We start from the raw sequence: 20,784 nt of genomic DNA on the forward strand, positions 1-20,784 counted from the left end.
TGCCGGGATATGAGCACTCACTTAGCGCAACCAGAGTCTTGTATCCCAGTATCCTTCGCACTGCTTTAGCACAACAGCCGGGAGGGGGAAAAGTAGTTGATGCATCAGCTCGGTTTTTAGGAGCCTTAGTAGCAAGTACCTGGAGTACGAAAAAAATGCGTGATTCATTTACTTATAGCGTGGTTTGGCAACACAGAGTGAGTGGGGTCGAAGGTCACATTGCATTACCACTTATCACGAGGATAGCACGTTGCACAGTATTTTGTCTTTCATCTTCGATAATGTTGATCCAAGATTATGTCTGTGAAACATCGCCGGAGTTTTACTGCTGAGTTTAAATTCAAGGTAGTTGTGAAAGTTGAAAAAGATGGAAATAGAGAAGCGGGCCGTTATTTTGAAGTGGATGAGAAAGCGGTGAGAAATTGGCGCAAAAAAAAAAACAATGTGTTAAAAAGCATGTGAAGAAAGCTATCCAATCGGCACGGAAAAGTAAAATGCCCAGCTTCAGAGGAAAATTTACTGAGATGGTTTCTCGACCAAAGAAATGCTGGACGCTCCATTTCAACAGTTAAAATCAGTCTCTGAGCGAAGTCCATGGCAGAAGAGATGCAGATAACGGATTTCAAGGGAGGAATAAATTGGGTTTACCGCTTCATGCGTCGTAAAAACTTGAGAGTTCGCAGCAGAACGACAATGTGTCAGGCTGTTCCGGAAGACGTAGATGAAAAAAAAAGCTTCTTTCCTTCAGTTTACAAGGAAATATTATAAATAAGGACGAAGTTCCATTAACATTTGATTGCCCACCGAATCGCACCGCCGATACTTGTAGAGTGAAAACAGTATCAATAACAACAACTGGTCAAGAAAAGACCCATTTCACAGAGATGCTCGCCTGCTGTGCTGACGGCACAAAGTTGAAGCCGCTCTTAATCTTTAAGAGAAAAACTATCCTCGAAGCGTCGTAAGACGGTGCAATGAAAAGGGTTGGTGCAACGAGGACATTATGCTCGATTGGTTTCAAGAAGTTTGGAAGAAGAGAGAAGGTGCCTTCTTCAATTCCAAAGGAGTACTAATTATGGATTCCATGAGGGCACACATAAAAGACAGTGTAAAGGCGGAAGCTAAAAAAAAAAAACACTGGTGCTGAACTTAGCGTTATTCCAGGAGGTTTAACAAAAATCCTGCAACCTCTGAATATTAGCGTGAACAAAAGTTTCAAGTCCCACGTATGAGCTTGCTGGGAGAACTGGATGTCGGAAGGTTTACATACTTTCACAAAAGGAGGAAATACGAGACGCGCTTCATACACTGAAGTTGCCGAATGGGTCGATAAATCCTGGAAAAGTGTTAAAGTGTCATTTATCCGATCGGGATTTATAAAAGCCGGTATTGTTAGTGAAAGCGAGGAAATCACTGACAGTGAAGATAGTGATGCTGAAAATGAACTTTCGGACACTCTTCGCGAAAATATATTAGAACTGTTTAATTCTGATACCGATGAATCGGACTTTGAAGGTTTTCGTTAATGTAGTAGAATGTGTGATTAATTAGTAAGCACTGTTTTTATTTGTATTTAGCGTTTTATTTCTGAAGGTATATTAGTAAGTAAGTACTTTTTTTCTATTTATACTTAGTTCTTTGTTTCTAAAATACATTAATATTGCCGTATTAAAATACTGTAATTTCGAACGTATAGTCCGCAGACTATCTGACGATTTTTGAATTTTTTTTTACATAAAATCGGGTCTGCGGACTATACTATGGTGCGGACTATATGTGTGAAATTACGGTACAGACATACATACATTTAAAAAATTCACATTTATAAATAATCTACAGTTGTAAAAAGCTAATTCAACAATAAAAATTATATAAATATGTGACAAAATTTAATTAAACATATTGACTTTAATTCACTGATAGTGATGTTACTGTACGCGATGTTAGGGCACATTGCAATTTAAATGTATCTCATCAAACTGATTAGATTCAAATTGAGAATTTTAATGTACATTTGAACTGATTTTTAAATATTTCAAAAGAGGACCAAAATGTTAAAAAAGAAATTAAAACTGTTTTTACTCTAAAAAAAAAAAGGATTTTGGAAGGATGAGAGGACCATTTGGGAACTCTGTAGATGTATGGTTTGTCTAAAGTAAGAACTCCTCATGACATTCGTCTGGGCTCGTTGTGGTGACTACGGAAACTAGGCACAAATATTTCAAGTATGGGAGTGGGGTCATTGCTTAGGACAGGTTATGGCTCGGGTCGGCTAGACAAAGGTAATCTTTTTCTCTGGTCTATTGTGTTAAGAGTGAAGAGAAGCTACCCACTCTGAAATGCGCCATTCTTGTTTCCATAGCAGCAGATGATCTCAGACTTTGTGGCGAGGGGAGTTCTTACCATAGGCAAACTATATAACATTCGATACCAACAAATTTATCACATTTCAAATTAATCTTTAACTAATTACCATTCGCAGAAAAAAAATGCTAATATTGACACAATTTTTGTTTGACGTAAATTGCCCCAGGAAGTCATTTTGACTGCTTTTTAATTTCAATTAGAAAAACAACGATGTACATAATGAGAAAATTTCTTGTGACTTTTGTACAACATATATTTTTTTTTATTGTTAATATTTACTAATAACTTGTTATATAACTGTAAATGATACAAAAAATATTAAAAATTTATTTTAAACAAATTTCTCTACACATAAGTTATTCTTTTACAATCCAGTCATTTTGACTGCTTTTGGGCACTATAGGTATAAACTAAGTTTCAATCCTTTTAGTGTTAATTTCAAACATGTATTTATTTAAATCATTTTTGGTTTTATCTATTTAGGAAAATAATTAACTTTATATATTGCATTGTTTGGAATATTAGAAGCATTATTGTTTTCACAATAAAGGATGAACAAAACAATACTAACTCATTTGCCATTTCTTCAACAATAGAGCACAGATTTTCCCGTGATTCATCATTCCAAATCAATTCTGGATTTTCTTGGGTTCCTACAATAACATACATATCTTATGATACTGCTCATTATATTTTAACTAAAATGATAAAATAAATCAAAGCTTAGGTCCAAACAAAATGGCACAGAACAAACATATTATTTAAGCATTAATATGTTTTCTTTTAGATTCATGCATAGCTGCAAACATGGATAGGAAAAAATGCAGTACATTTAACGAAATAATATAAATTTCATGATAATTGTTGCATAATGTATTTTACACATAGGGAATTTTAGGGATTTTTACAGTCCTCAAAATAGGAAAACTAATATTTTCCAGTTACGATTGACATTAAATGTACTTGAAGTGTTATGTATTATGTTTACTCATAATTTCTAGCATTAATAGGCATTTAATTAAAAAATAGTTAAAATATTTTTTTAATTAATTTAAAAAGAGAGCTATGAATAAACACAAACTGTACATTTTAGAACAAAAAAAAGTTTTGAACAGATTTCTATAAAAGAGGTTCACTTCATTATGTATTATAAATATTTAATTATTCAAGCAAGCAAGCAATAATCTTTACAAAAATTTTAGGAAATTTTCTAAAAATGTACGAAAAACAGGAGAAACTGGCAAAATCCATTGGCTATGTCCATGCTAGATATCTCCAAAACTAATTCTGGGAGAAAATATTTGCAACTGCTTATTTAATTCCATCTGCATAGACAGTAATAGTTCAAACGCGTCAAGGAATTCGAAACTAGTTAAAATTCCAAACAATGGAAAATCTCAGAAAAATTCAGTCGTTAAAGAAAACAAAAGTATATGGCAGTTGTCAATAAAAACAAAAACAGAAAAATAGAGAGCTTTCAACTCCATTGAAGCAGAATTTTTATTAAACATATTTTTCATTTTTTATTATTTTGTATTAATATAGGTTAAAATAAATGAAAAACATTATATTTAGGCTGTTAATAATTTATGGTTATGAAATACCGCATGAAACACTGGTGTCTTTTTCTGCGACGAAGACAAAATCTTCCAAACACGGCTCACTTCCAAAAAAAAAAAAATTTCAAATTCGCAATTATTTGTGTGAAACATTTATTCATTATTGAAATTTCTTAAATTTACAAAATCAATTATTAATTTCTTAGCATAAATGAAAATGTTTTCTTTATTAACTACTTTTTTATATTTTAGTACAAATATAATTTTGATCAATCTACCAAATTTTTTTTCCAGTCACTATTAGACTGCTTTTTATAATTAAAAAATAATTGCTTATAATAATTAGAATATCAGAAAAAAAATATATAAAAAAGACAACAATGTCCTCTCGGCATCAAAGGGTCAACTGCATTATCTTTAGTTTTTGTTTTCTATAGAATAGTGTTTACTGAAAGGCACTATAATAAAGAGGTTAATATAAATCAAAAGTTAATCAGGATGGCTATTAATAAAAAAATAGTAAAAACAAAGGGAGCTGTAATTGTTGCATAAAAATTCTATTAATATGATGAGAGATGAGATAAAATAAAATGTGTGTGTCTATATTCAGATCATTTTTTTTCTCACAAAATATTATTTTGAAAATATGAAACTGACTACAGAGGTAGGTGATCACCAGTTAAGACGCTTTTTTTAAAATCGTGATTTCATTCCCATAAGTTGCAATATTATTAATTTTTATTTTACTTGTGATTACCTAACATAGGAAATCTAAGATTCATAAGGATGGGAAAAAAACAACAACTAATATTTAATTAATTAGAGCGGTAAACTAGAAAAATCACTCATATTATAAAATAAATATCAAATTCATCGGAAAATTCTTCCTTTGGGATGCAGTTTGGAAGCTGGTGATCGAAGAGAGTTTTAAAGTAGGCAATCAGGTCCGCCATGTCTTTCAATGTATATACACCGAATTTGGTGTAAATTGGTTCAGAATTTGTATTAAAGGTACATACACGCACATAAGTATTCTGCTTTATTTATAATTATACAATTTAGCAAAAAGCAATTTCAATGATTTACAGTGCAAATTTGACTAGAATGTAAATTGCTTAATGTTCCAGATATCTTACTTATTTAAACACATATGAACAATAGTAATAGAGGGGAACGTAAGTTAATGTTTCCTTCTACTTTTCAAATTAAAAATTGCACATGTTTCAAGTTTTATGTACAAGTAACATATCAATTGAAATTTTTATACCTAATAATTTAAATATTTAATTTTTTCAAAATGCCTTTATTTTCAAAACTGTAATTAAGAATTTATAGATGATAAAAATATGAACTAACCTTCAAACATGTGAACAGCAGTTTCTGGAGAATCTTTTACGGCATCAATGAAAAGGGATGGCAAAAACTTCAAAAGAGTCAGTCGAATTTTCGGCCCAAACAGTTTTTCCGATGTCATTTTGGCTAACAGGCCAGCTGTTAGCTCACGAATATCAGGCGACGATGCATTACAAAAAAGATTTAAGAGATATATCACAGCACCTATCGAAAGTTGCTTTTATTAGTACTTAAATAGTATTAATTATAAGCATAGAAAGAAAGCAGCTTTTCCAATTTAACAAGAGTCAATAAGAGTAAATTATAAGTTATAAATGAGATTCTACATACATGACTGTTTTTGATAAAACCACGCAGATAGCAAAATAAGGTTGATTTTCACTCAGCAAAGGTTTGTTATGCCATTTACGTGTAAACCTTCTAAGCTTAAAACAAGATTTGTGACAATCTGCTCTATTCTACGCACATTACCCTAATCCAAAACCTTGGTAAGCAACCTTCTATATAAAAACCTTAAATTGAGGCTGATTTAGGATTTTCAAGTGTGAAAATATCCTTTAATAATGCTAGTCTCAAGGTGAAAGTAATCTTAAATCTAGGTCATTATCAGGGCTAAAGAGAATAGAAGGGCTGGTTCACTCTTTTGAAGTATCTCTAGCCGCACCGATCCTCCGACGTCACTCTAGTGACGTCACCTTGGCGCAAAGCTCGCACTTTTACTTCAAGAACGGAGCGTTTGGTCTTACTAGCTCTAACTAATATTGGATCATTTCTTTTTGCGAGATATTCTAAGACATTTGTTATTTTCTATAATGACTTNTCCACCTTGTCCTGAAATTTTAATGGACAACGCGATACTATCCTTAGTGTGACCTCAGCTAAAACATCATTATGGACCTAAGTGACCATTTTACTTATGTGCAAATAAAAGCTTTAAAAAATCTTTTTAGGATGCAAGGTTCGAAACTGCAATATTTTTGCTTCATTGAAGAAAGGTTTTTGTGCAAATATTTTAGTGACAATAAAAAGAAAATTCCGACACAAGGTTGCATGCTTTCTGGGCATTTTTCTTTCAGGAATCCAAAATAGTAAAGCAAAATATAGTAAATTGGCACAGAATATTGAAAAAATATAGTCAACCCTAGCAACAATTCTCCCTTGGTCCCAGTTGGGCTCAATATGGGTCCTATATAATCCTGCACCGATACTGGGATGCCTAGATTTTTTAATATTGGTCCTATATACGGCCTATGTCATTTTTTATTGGGCCAAAATAGGGCCTAAATTGGCCAAATAATGAATATCGGAATTGTTTTCTTTTCTGTTAAACTTTTTCTAACTTTTGTTTTCTGTTAAAACTGCCAAGTTGCCATGGCAAAGTTTTTTATTCTTCTTTTTGTGGAACAAGAAATGATCGTCTGAAAACTAATTTGTAAATAAATGTTATTCTTTTTTACTAGAAGCGTTATTATTTAGTCAGATTTATTATTTAGAGAAGTAGAGAACAAAGGAATATTTTACTTTCCGATAGAGTCTCGCAACACCTATATTGGTTGTAAAGTGGCTGAAAAATATTAGGTGAATCCGACAATTCTACATAGGGCCAATATTGGAAAATAACGACCTTTCGGACCCTTATTGAGCCAAGATTCGGTAATATTGGTTCAATGAGGGCACAAGTTATTTTGTTCCAAAAGAAGTTGCAAACGACTAAAATAATTTTCAAAAAGAAATTTAAGAAACCGATCTCTGCCTTTCACTTTGAATAAAGCTTCTCAATTAGACACTAATGAAAAGTATGTTTCTACGACTGATTTGTAACTTAAGTTACCATCTGAGCCGCTCTGGCACAGGGTATAGAGCATTCGCAGTGGTGCAAGTGGCAAAACATAGTTTTGGAGCATCTTAGGAGCAACAAAAATGCAATTTTGGAGCAGCGAAACAAAGATTTGGAGCACATTTATAAAAAGAAATAAAACAAGAATTTAATAACAAGAATTTTTAATTTTGTTCATTAATAACATATCTTATTTTTTACATTTCTTTGAAGGTCCCTGCATTAACAAATTAGGTTTCTTTTTGGTATCTTCCAATGCAGTTAAATATTCTGCTATCCTTGACTTAGCCTCAGATAAAAGGATCTGTCCGCTTTCCATAATCGACATGTCTTTATTATTTAACCCATCTTTAATATTTTTATCAGCTGTGGCTAAGAGATCCTGAGAAGCCTTCAATTTTTTTTGCAAATCAATTTCGGCAGCTTTCAATCTACTTTCCTCAGTTTTAGTGTTTTCACATTCTTTTTGCTTTCTTTTTTCTCAACCTCTAATCGAGCAGAATAATTTAAAGCAACTTTAAAGTTATTTAAACCCCCAATTTTGTTGATATGTGACACAACTTGTCTCAAACCATTAATACTATACAAATTTAAACTTGCCCTATTGTCAAGTAGTTTCTTGTTCACACTAAAATCTCTTTCAACATCGGCATTCCCATGTGGTAAGCACAAAAGAGCTTTAAAAAGCTTTGTTAAAAGAGGATACTTGATATTTCCCAAATTATCTTTCTTCGCAAAATAGTTTTTCCAAAACACATCAATTGATGCATATTCATTTGAGTCAGAACCTTCTGGTTCCCCACGTAACCTCGTCCATTCATCTAATAACAAAGATGCTTTTTCAGGTTTTATAATTGATGGGGTTACTGTTGCCAGATATCTTATTGACTTAATAGAAGTGTCCTCCATTCTCATTACAGGATGCAACACTTTAGGATGATACAGTAACCTATTTTCAAGAGGCAATGCTTTTAATAACTTTTTAGCGCATGCCAAATAAAAAGACCTGGCACCTAAATACATAGATTTTTCTTCTGAAGAAGATAAAGATGTCATCACCTTTGTGGTATCTAGTCCAACATCTATTAAATTTGAATTTAGCTAAATTTCTGCATTTTCTACATTTAATGATTTTAAGTCCTGACCAGACAAACTAAGAAAAGCAGAACTCTTTAGAAACCGTCCTAACAACGCTTTAACTAGAGACACCATTTAATCATATAGCAAGTGACTCAATGGTGTCTCAGTTTGGAAAAGACCTAAAAATCTGTTTAATATAGCCAAAATATTTCTTAAAAAAAGAGCTTTTGGCAAAAGCAATTTATCTTTGAGGGCTTGCTTTATCCTTTTGTAGCGAGCACCATCCCTGCTGGTTGAAGTTTTCAGAAGACTTTCTTCAAAATGTGGACCAAGACCATCTGAAATAAGGTATGAAGCTTCAGCTCTAGAGCACGAAAAGTCTTTAGCAATCTTAGAATCAGAAAATATTTGTGGAAATAACATTGCAGCTGCGTCACAAAATGAGTACGAAACTCCTTTCGCTGCCAAAGAGACAACAAACTGTATTTCAGCAGCAGACACTTTTTCATTATGAGTCATCATACAGTCTATTCCTCTTGAATTGGAAAAGTNTCTATTTAATATTATTAAAAATATTATACCATAATGCCAAGAAACTATAAAAGGAAAAAAAAGGATGCTGAATTGTTTTAGAACAAGTTTGATGAAGCTGTTTTGAAAATGATAATTTGAGTATTAGAGCAGCAGCCAAGGAAGTGGGTATTCCATTTTCTACTCTTCAAACCCACTTGCAAAATTTGAAAAATAAAGTTGTGAAGAAATCAGTAGGAGCATCTTTGAGTATTCCCGAGAAGGAAGAATTGAATTGAATTGAATGTAGGGTTTACTGGCACAAGGTCCACAAAAGGACATGCTGCGCCAAAAATGCGATTTTAAAACGAACCAACGGTAAACTCATCTTACTATTTTTCTTACTAGATTTTTACTCAAGGGTATTCGAAAGTGAATAAAATCAGTTAAATATAAATACTATAAAACCAGATGAAACAGGATCAAAAGTGAATAAAATGAATGAAGATTTTATTGTTAAATGTAAATTTTGTTAATACTTTAAATGAAAACTTGCATGATATTTTTGATTAAATTGAAATTTTTAAAAAAAAAATCAGATATGCTAAGTTATTAAATAACTTAATATAACAGGCGCCAACATAATAACACTTGATATAATAATACAAAATTCTACTATATTTGAAGGGGAAAAAAACTGTCTTGAAAGTAAAATTATCTTTTGAAACAAGTTAGTAAAACATCAATCCCTTTTAATATCTTAAAGCATTCAGTGGCTGGGATAGTTATAAATCATATCTTAACACTTAAAATAATTTTATGTTACTGAAATTGTTGACAATTCAGTTGAATATGTTTTTTGTTCTTTCGTTAAGACTTTCTTTTCATAGAATAACATCATTATTTTAAATCAAAAGTAACGTCGATGATTGGCGCCGCAACCTACACTTAGATTTTAAAAAACAATTAATTAATATATTTATATTACAAATTAAAAAATTTAATAAATTTATACTACAAATAAAAAAATTTAATAAATTTATATTACAAATAAAAAAAATTAATAAATTTATATTACAAATAAAAAAATTAAATAAACTTATATCACAAATTAAAAAATTTAATAAATTTATATTTCAAATGTATATTAGTTTATGGACCCTAATATTTAAATTTTTTTTTTTACTTAGTACAATATTTCGTTAATGAATTGATTTAAAAAAACTAAATAATTTTTAAGAGCAAATACAATGAGTATTGAAGCCAAAAATTTATGTCAGAAGTAAATTATTATATTGTCGCTACACTAATAATATTTCACAAATCTATAATAATTAAACTTTTTTACATTTATTGTTTTAAATCAAATCATTAAGAGATGAATTAAAGTACTTTTGAATGACAAATCTGAATAATATAAGATTTTTTGCTGCATTCAAAATATTGCCTCTAAATACTTTTAAATTTTTTCCTAAAACAAATTAAGAGCACTAAAAATTTTGAAAGTAATAATACAATAAAATGCAATAAGTAAAAAAATATTAGTAAAAAAATATAATAAATTAAAAAAAATATGCAATTAGTGGATGGTTCCTTAGATAAAAATGTACGTAGTTCACGTTTAAAAAATTAATTAATTCTTATCTTTATTAAATTTAATAAATAACAGGGAGATGGAAGTTTTGAGGTCATGAAGCTTTGTGAATTTTGCCTGCTTTGAGGATCAACAAGAAAATATGTACTTAGTGAATGGTCCCCAAGTCAAATTCAAAGATCATGGCATTAATCTATAAATAGAATAGCTTGCCATTGACGAAGACGACAGCACTTGCTTTAAAAACCATGAAATTAACCAGAGAAATAAAATTTTCTTTTGCTATTAAAATTTGGCAATGTTTAGTTGGTCCCCGAAAATTCAAGTGAAATTTCGGTTCCATTTCAGGGAGTGGAAAAAGAAGCCTGAAATTGAGAATATGTTGCAAAATGAAGCAGAGTTGCACATGAGAGTGCAAGAATCCTTTCCCACTGAATCTAGCTCAGTATGTATGATGAGCCAGCAAATCCAGAAACATTTCATTAAAAATGTAAAATGATCCGCTTTCATACGCTACGCGCCAACGATAAGAAAATGGATGTAGGTTACATGAATAGTGAAAAATGGCGAAAATCGTTATGGTAAAGAAAATATGTATCATTTTGGAATAGGAAAAGTTAAGTACTTTATAAAACCACCTAATGAAAAAAAGCACATTTAAGAACTTTTAAAAAACGAAAATAAGCGCTTTTGAAAAACGCTATGCACCTTTGTATGTATTTAATAAAGATAAAAATTCGTTCATTACTAATTGCATTAAAAAAATTTATAAAAAAATAAAGATTTTTTATCACAAATCTAAAATAAATATTGAATAACAGGTACTTACTTTTTGAAGTCATGTTTCTTATTCTTCTTTCATCAACTTAGAACCAAAAAGAATGGAATGCTACTAACCAAATAATAAAGAAAAAGAACACTCAGCTCACAGTAAAATATGCATGCGCTCGTTACCATAGCAACCACCCACATGGCAGTAGCTTGGTTGCCGTAAAATTGTGACTTGGCGATATCCAGGGGAAAATATCCTTTTTGGCACAATTTAAGCCAATTCTTTCAATTTGGAACAGGCCTCCCCAATTGGCACAGCATTGCACCACTGCATTCGCCTTCCCCATAGACGTACCAGATTTGAAACTCAGTAATGTTTTGTTGATACGAAACCAAATCCGGCTTGCACCAGCCACAGTGCTGACGTGAAATATCCTCAGTGGCAGATGGATCATGAGTTAAGAGTCCCCTTGTCGTCAGGCTAACCGTAGGAGGTTCTCAAATGCGGTTGAGTTCCATCAAAAAAGCCCTCCACAAAGGTAAAATTCTCCCAACACTTGATTCAGGAGTCTTCTGGATTGGGATGAAAATCACAAGGCTACGGAATTGAACATTAGTAGTCGTAAACGCAAAAATTGGGTCGGTTTTTATAAAATAAAATAAAAGGAATGAATTACAGTCCTTCAAAGCATCGTTTTATATTTACGTGACAATCTATTCCAAAAAGTAATTTCCAGCAATTTTAGCAGTCTGCAGATGATATAAATCAAAGTAGATGATATAAAGCAGCAAATTAACTTACCTTTATTCATTGCATCTTTGACTAATTTGCCATTTGACATCAGCGGTAAAAGAATTTCTAACACAGTTATTTGACCTACAGAACATAAAAAATAGGTTAATAAATATACTAAAAAGTCTTCTCATCAGAAAATAATCGTTACATGCACTTGCATAGAATAACAATGGAACGTACAAATTAGAAATTTTGCATGATTTTAGACAAATGTTTAAAGCACATTCTGGTATGAAAATGTTAATTATGTAGACATTAGTAATGAGTTATTTAAATAAAAAATATATATAAGATTAAGTACCTAAACACCACATTGTTAGATATGTGGGACTTCATCTATGAAAAGGTATCCCCAAATAAAATTGAGTTAACATGTCTTATATACTAGTGAATTGGAATTGTATTTTTGTAGTGGTAAATACACTACAATACTCCCCCACCAGAATCACATCTGTGATAGAATTTGATGAACCACTAGTTCATTCATTGCTGTTTTGTGAGAAGCCGGGAGAGCTATTAAGATCCCCCCCCCTTTCTTTGAGTGTTGATCGTGAGAGCTGTACTAAGTTCATGGTCGCTCCTGTGTTGCCTTTAACAGTACAGTGTATACATTGTGTGAGATCAAGACTGAGAAGCAACAGTGCGAGGAAGTGAATAATGTCACAGTCACAAGTCAACTGTTCAATATGAAACATCCATCCAAGTGGGCGTTGTCAAATCGAAGCGGGAGTTTATGTCAAGATAGGCAGGCGTGTTCACATCACGTCCAAAGGTCACCAACGTGGGGAGAGTAATTATCGACAATGCCAACCTTCATATATAAAAAGGTACCCCCACGAAGAATCGAGTTAACATGTCTTATATGCTAGTAAATTGGAATTGTATTTTTGTAGTGGTAGACACACTACAGATACTTGATTAAAGGTTGAATAATTTCGAAAACATTTGGGACATTCAAGTTACAATATTGTTCATTTATTTAATCATTTGAAAGTATCTAAGTGTTGGAGGCTTAATAGAGTTTAAAACTTGTGGTATCTCTGGTGTAATGTTCAAGCGCTTTTAATTTATTGTTTTATACAGGGTGCTTTCACTTATAATAAGCACTTTTAAATTATTGTTAGTGCATAGTTTTTATTCATCATATTATTTACCTCATCATATTATACATAATCACATAGTTAGTTAATCAAACTTTATCTAAAAGTCTTACTCGTTGTCTAGTTCTTAAAGATAGAAAAAGTAACAATTATTATATCTTGTAAATGTTAATAAGAATCAGTAATTTTCTGTAACAAGTATCATTAACTTCTGTTTCCAGTAATTCTGATTAATGAATTAAGATAATGAAGTTCTGTTCTGTAGTAAATAGTATGATGAAGAAAAAAAAAAAAGGGAATATGAAATAGATTCATACGAAATTTGCTTAACATATGACCATCAGAAGTACGTTCAAGTTTTTTTATTGTTAATAAAAATTTAAATTTCTAAATGGTTATGAATAATAGCATGACTAAGATTTCATAATTTTAAATAAAAAATTATTTTTGTTACTTATTATAAATCTAGATTCATTAGACTTTTGAAATTTTTATGTATAAGTAGAAATTTCACAGTCTACTTTTCGATATTTATAAAAGCGCGTGTTCAGAATTCAAAATTGCGTGTTCAGAATTTTCTGATCATATATTTCTTTTACTAGAACTAAAGGATTTCTTTTTATTTACTAATGCTGCTTCTTTTATTTTTTACTATGTATTAAATATTTAAATACATAATAATGCTCATTCTTTTTGCGATATTATTCTTTGAGAAAATAGGAATTTTTCTGTGGTTAGAAATTATTTTTATTTATATAGTTTAATTCTTCTTTATGCAATATAGCAATTGCAAAGAACGATTATTGTTAATTTATCACCTTATTCTTGTACATGCAAAATTATCCTAGTGCTTGCAAAGTTCTAAAATAGTAAATTTAATGTATTAAAAATTTTTAATGTAAAAATTAATTGAAATATTTAGAAAAATCGAAGGTTAAGCATTTGGTATTGCCAAAAAGCAAATCACGACTTTTAAGAATCTCGCCTAGTGAAAAATATCATTCCATAATCTAAGTGCTTATGCTCAAAATTTCACTAAACTTTACCTTATAATTTCAGCGAATCATTAAGTTAGACGTATTTGTTTGACTAAAGCTGAAGAATCAAAAACGCTCATACAAAACAAAAATAATTTTTACGCACTTTTTTATTATTATTTAATCTATAAATAAATAGGCAGCAATATTGATTTCCTTTCTTAACATTTTTAATCTTTGAGTGAATTTTGCTATCATAAAAAACTATTTTTTATAAAATTCCTGTTTTTGTAATGTAGAATTAAATGAAAGCACATTCTTGATTTTGATACTCTTATTATATGTATTAATGCAATTAAAATAAAGTCAATAAACAATACTGAAATATATTAATTCCCTTTTTTTTTTAAATTTAAAGCAATATTTCAATAATGATAAAATATTTTGCTCCTATTCTTCATAATGTTGATTGTAATTTTGGGATCTATAATTCTGAATCTAATTCAACATTATCAGTAAAATCAGTATTTGCTTTTCTGATTTCTTTTTTTTTATAGATAGAATTACAAATTTTGCTGGGATCAGAACCTTTTTAAAAGGTCTTAAACTGTTATGCTAAAAATAATTCTCCACATTAAATTCATGCTGGAATAAATAAGAAAAAATAATAACTTTAATTATTTTTTTAATATCTAAAGCTATTCTATTATAAAAAAATAATTCAACATTTCTTTCACTTAAAATGGAAATTTTAAAGCATAAAACAAAATCTTTAAAAAAAAAAAAGAAAGAAAAAAGAAATATTTTTAAAAATTAACATGGTTAAAAAAATTGAAGAATAGTATCATTTTGTATTTATAAAGCTTCATATGAATAGGTAATATAATGTATAAATCAATCTCACCTTTTCTTAATGAACTACAAATATTCAGAGTCATAAAATTCCATCAATTATTAATAACATTTCAGTCAGCATTGGAATTTAATGATATTATAAAAATTCATTATATTAAGCCCCCATTTTCATTAAGCTACATTAGGGTATAATTAAATCTTTCTTCTAACATATTTATTTACAATCTAAAACAGTCTTTGTTACGAAAATTAGAGCAAAAGCTAGAACTAAATGGCTTTTAATGCACAGCGATTGTAAATAGGTATCAGATGAGTACTGGTGATGTCAGTTTCTTGAATAACCAGACGTCTTCTAGTTTCAGATGAAAATGAAAGTAAGCGCTATTTGAATAAAAATAACTTAATAATTAGCACTCTTACGGAAGTAATAAAATATTTTCTGGGGTTTTTGATTCATTCTAAATGCATTCAGATTTTTTTTTTAAAAATTGACTGTTATTGTTTATTGTACAGCCAATTGAGAGTTTTGGGTGATCATAGCAATAGCATGAACCGTAGCTACGCAAACCATTGAATAAATTTTACTCAGGGGAGGAGCCAGAAATTTTTCCTGGGTGGGGGGGGTTATAGACTCAGATTCCTCCCCTACAATAAGTTTTTTTAATACAAAAAATTTTTGAACATATTTTTTTGAAAAAAAAAAACTGTGGTTTTCAATGCTAATCTTATTAATTTTTATCATAATGAACAAAATTCAAGGTCATTTCCCTCATTAAATGTGTTAACAAGTTTGAAATGTTCTGAAATATTTTTGGTTATTTTACGAAGAAATTTCCAAAATGTTCTTGGTTCCTCAAGGGGGGGGGGGGAATCGCAAAATAGAGAAATTCGCAAAATGGAAGTTCGTTAAATAGAAGTCTGACTGTAATTATAAATTTGAATGGCCACAACATCCATGCATATGATCAGGGATAAGAAGTGATATACTTAAAGAATATGGGATATTGTCTTAGCATTTTTCATCTGAATTAAATGTTTCTGATAATGCGCTGTCATGTTCCACTTTTTTTTTCTTCTCAAAAGTATTTGGGTCACATAAATATATCTTTACCATTCCACGGTGATCGGTTTAATCGTATAAACAGCCACAATGTTATAGCGGCCAAGTCGGAAGACTCGGGCTCTATCCTCGAAACGAAAGTGAAGAGGCAGCCAGTGCGAAATGGTATCACATATAAAGACTGACTGTTTTGATTTTATTTCATACATAGTAAAAAATAATTAAAAAAAAAACAATAATCTTTTTAGTAAGAAATAATAAAAACAATGGCTATCTCTACTTACTAGAAGTAATTTTAAAGGAATGTAGGATTAGTAAGAGATAAACGAGAACATCACTAGCAGCAATATCATTCACACATTCCTGATTGCCAGTAACACCAGCAATTACCTACAAACACAAAAAATCTATTTTGATACACAAGTGGGTGGCCATTGCTACATATAAAATATTTTGGAATTGAGTGATGATTATGCAATGGAAGGAAGGAATTAAATCGTTCATTGTTAAAGATAAATTGCCCTAAGACTTGCTATAATATTCAGAATTTATGTAATGCATTTTTGAGTTATTTTTTTTTAAAAAAAAACTCAATTTTCAAATTTAAAATAATGTTCTTAAAAAAATTGCTTTCTACCTTAACAAATTAAGCCCTTTCACTACTAATTTTAATAAGTGTAAATTTTTCCATTTTACTTTTTGTTCATCAGTTTTAAGTATGGATGAAATTAATAGAAAAGATTCATTTTTATTCTGAAAAAAATTTCTAAGAACAGATTAAAGTGTTTAGTTAAATATATTATACATTTTAAAATAAGCAATAAAATGAAAAGAACATTTAAATTTAAAACTAGGGATCAATTAATATGTGGCCATTATTCGGTATATGGCCGTTTCGTCTAATGTTCGGCCAAATATTCAAAAAATTATTTTTGGGAAAAATATTTTTTGACTGATTATTTTTTAAAATTTTATTATACTCAATAAAGAATAGACTAAAATCGTATGTTTGTTTATTTTTATTGGAAATTGCTTTTAGACATATTTTTTAAGTTCTAAAATTTATTTTCTACAACTGGAAAAACGAAAGTTGAAGAATTAAAATTAAATTACTTTATATGGATAAAATTTTTCTACAGCTGTTTTTTTGCTACAAGGCTCCACATAATTGCGTCTCATTCATTGTTTTTCACTCCCCTTAATGTCATTATTTTCAGCGAAAACACTGAATATTTTGCTTTTATAATGTACAATTATTGTAACTTTATGTCAGAACATTTTGTTTACATAACGAAATGGATAAAATTGGATTCCATCCAATTATATGCCACTCTGTACAATTTTTACAAAAATTATTATTTTTTTTCATTTTGTTCAATATTTCCAATGAAACAATAATTTTAAAAGTTAATTTTATATGATACACAAAATAAACTGCAATAAAATTAAAAACACAAAGTTGAAAAACATTATCCTTTTTCTTCATATAATACAGAAACTAGTTTCAAGTATCTTGTTTCCAATCACAAACATCAAAAGAGAGAGTTTTTCACAAAACTGAGTTGTAGAACTGAATAACTGATACTGAAATTCTCTTAATGGCTAGTATCTGCGCCAATTTTAAAAGAGACTTTTTCGAGGTTTATTAGTAAGGTTAACCACAGATATTTTTCTGTAAAAATTAAAAATATACTTACATCGATAGCTAAAGCCTGAACAGAAGAGCAGTTGTCAAGTCGAAGCAAGCTAAAAAGAAGTTTAAAGTGACCAATGCACTGCATTTCAACACCTAAATATAATTTATTAAAATTATTACAAACTAAAAAAACAACTACATAAGAAATGTATATTAAGAAGTTCATTTTCAATTAATAACAGAGGATACTTTCGAACAATAAATCCTTTGCCCCTAAATAATATATTAAAAAATGCAACCTTTAAAAAAACTTAATATTTTCAGAGATGTCGGCAAAGTCAGAGAAATAAGAAGAATCAACAAAGTGCCCCATATGACACAGTCATTATAAGATAGACAAGTGCTTGCTCTCTTTTAACATATAGGCAGAGCCTGACTAAGGCAGGGGCAGTTGTTCTAGGCCTTCACATCAGAGGGGGCCCCCCAAATCAAAAAGAAAGCTTATTTTAAGTTTTCTTCCTTAATGAACTCCTTTTAGACAAAATATGAGTACAGTGTGAAATCCGTCAGTTTTATGTTAGCTTCTTCATTAATCTATTGTATGAACACAAAAAATCTATATTTCGTAAATCCATGGCTCTCTAGGGCAGAATTCAGCTAAATTTTTGCAATAAAGATGAACAAATTCGGCCAATCAAAAGCCCGATTTTTACATATTGCAAAATGCGATATGTTTACAAAAATACGGGCTTCTGATTGGCTTAATTGAGCCATCATAATTGCGAAAACGTATCTGAATTCTGCCCTAATGTCAGCAAGGATATGAATTTTCACAGTTAGTTGTCAAAGTTGACAATCAGTTATCCCATTGTTGACTGTTTTATGCATCTTTAATTCAGTTAATGGAAGGAAAATAATAAATTAGTTAAAATAACATTGCTTTACATTTTCTAATTATAAATTTAAATAGCATTTTTGTCAAATTTTGACTCTTCAGATGCGCTTTATCCCTTCAATAATGGACATAGAATTGTCAGAAAATCAATAAAATGGACAGAACGATATTTTGTCTGACCATTGCAGGGGGGAGGGACTTTACAGCTATTTTAGGTTCTAGTAAATTTTCTTGTTATATATCTATAATGAGGTGCAAAATTTAAATACTCCCATCAAGTTCGATTCTTCATTACTGAGGTAGTGACGTAGAGGGTCCCCAAAATATTTTTGCCCCGGGCAACAATTAGTATAAGCCGGGCCCTGCATATAGGATAAACTCTGTTCTTGGTAATAGAGGAGAAGAATAGATTTTACTATAGAAGTAATTCTTCTTTATGGATGATAGTCTAAGTAACTCGGTGATAGAAAACTGATGATTAAGTGCTTTGTTACCAGCAAATAATCAAAAACCTGACATAGACTTACTGACATACAAAATTTAAGTCAAATATCACATTCTTAGAAGAGAAATAAACTTGATATCCATGCAGCCTAAAGAATAGTTAGAAAAGAACATTTGTCAGCATTTAGGCAATTTAAAAAAAATTTCAACAGGGAAATTATTATTCTAGTATTCTTGACATGCATGGGTTAAAAAATAATAAGCATAATTTTTCAGTAAGTTGAATTTCTAAAACTTTTTTAAATAAATCTAATACTTTTTTGGGAGACAAACGCTCTATCTCCTGAGCGACATGCAACATGCTTTGAGTTATAATGTACTAAATTCTTCTGATTATTTTTTAAATGATTACATTTATTATTGAATAAAAAATAGCTGCATTCTAATCGTTTTTGCATTCCAATTAATATTTTCTCCAAATAATTCCAATTAATAATTAACTTTCTTTACTTTTTTTTAGTGAAGGATAGAGATATATTTCGGTACGTGTGGCGTATCTAATAGGGCGGCCTACCTGACGAATTTTTTTATTTACATTCTGAGCTTCTATTTGTTGAGTTGATCTCCTAAAATTTCAGTTTTACTCTTCCTCTTTTTATCTTCTGCAATGGTCTACATTTATAATTTGAGATCAATATTAACTTAAAAAGTTAACTATGCAGGGAAAAAACAGTTTACAAAAAGGTACATTCTCCCCTCCCTTTACCAAAGAAGGCGATAGCGAATACCACACGGTGAATAATCTCTTACAAGGATCTACAGAAGTATGATTCCCCAGTGCAGATGGGAAGAAAAAAAATTAATGGGGGGGGTATAAAAATTAATTTGGTCGGACTAGCGATAAAAAACGCTCGAAGCGGAATAACGTAAAATCGGGATTAAGAAAAATCTATGCATATTTTTAAAAATCGACACCTACCAGTTAAATTAATGGAAAAGATTACTAATCTTCACTTCCTCTTTGTTTTTAGCTACAATTTCATCTACAACTCGTTCAATACTAACAATTTTTTGCAAATTTGCTTCTTGATTTACATTTGCAAGTAAAATTGTTTTATGCTTTGTAGTTTTTATGCTTGTTACCCACCCCCCTATTAACAAATGGAACAGAAAGAATGCAAGAATTGCTCCATACAGCTGAAAAGCAAGTTTTTCTAGTTCAAAAAGCTAGAAAAAAGTTTGTGTGAGAGTTGTAGAATAAAAAAAAATTTATTTGATCTGTTTGTAGAAAAACGCATCAAGCGGGATTTTCATAAAAGGGGTAACGCAAAATCCGGAATTTTTTTAACATTATCCGCATAGGCCAAAGAGGTTCTTTTAATGCAACATTAACATTGAAGACTTCAACATCGAAAGGGTTTTCTTCCCTATCCATCTTGGCGTTACCTTAGATCCCGAGTTTTGCTTGAACAAACTTCTAACAAAGCCCTTGGAAAATTAAACTTACCTAGAAAGTCCTGCGGAAATTCTTGGGGATCAAGACCTAAACCCCTAAAAAGTGAGTACTGCTCCATTATTAGACCAGTACTTGAATATGCTGCCGCAATATCAGGGCTCGAAAAACAGCCCGTCCGCGACGGTCAAAAATCCTCCGCGGACAACGAATTTCTCGAATCCGACGTCCGCGCGGACGGCCATTTTCCCGTTAATGTTCGTGATACATTTTCAATTTTTGTTATCTTACAAAGAGTCTTGTAAGTTACAAGGCAGCAAAATGACCCACAATACAGCAACATACTGCGCATATATTGATGTTTTCTCTGTCTGGGAGTATTGCAGCGGTTGAAAGGGGCTTTACAGCAATAAACTTACAAAAAAACACAATACGTACTGGTCTTAAACAAGAAGCTTTAAAAGCAATTATGAACATCTACCTAAATGGAAAACCCC

At 30.6% G+C, this 20,784-nt stretch overlaps 1 protein-coding gene across 4 annotated transcripts in view; it reads right to left on the reverse strand.

Annotated features, from left to right (window-relative positions):
- LOC107453078 (receptor mediated endocytosis 8) overlaps positions 1-20,784 on the reverse strand; it is a 124,237-nt gene that overhangs the window by 9,668 nt on the left and 93,785 nt on the right. For all 4 annotated transcript variants that reach the window (XM_071180348.1, XM_043054082.2, XM_071180409.1 and 1 more), the window contains 5 exons: positions 17,557-17,648; positions 16,144-16,249; positions 11,874-11,948; positions 5,283-5,483; positions 2,939-3,020 (listed from right to left, as the gene is read on the reverse strand). In XM_071180348.1, the coding sequence (XP_071036449.1) occupies positions 2,939-3,020; positions 5,283-5,483; positions 11,874-11,948; positions 16,144-16,249; positions 17,557-17,648 (556 nt within the window). The remainder of the gene's footprint in view (positions 1-2,938; positions 3,021-5,282; positions 5,484-11,873; positions 11,949-16,143; positions 16,250-17,556; positions 17,649-20,784) is intronic.

This window comes from Parasteatoda tepidariorum, chromosome 1 (assembly GCF_043381705.1).
Source record: "Parasteatoda tepidariorum isolate YZ-2023 chromosome 1, CAS_Ptep_4.0, whole genome shotgun sequence".
Lineage (NCBI taxonomy): Eukaryota > Metazoa > Arthropoda > Arachnida > Araneae > Theridiidae > Parasteatoda > Parasteatoda tepidariorum.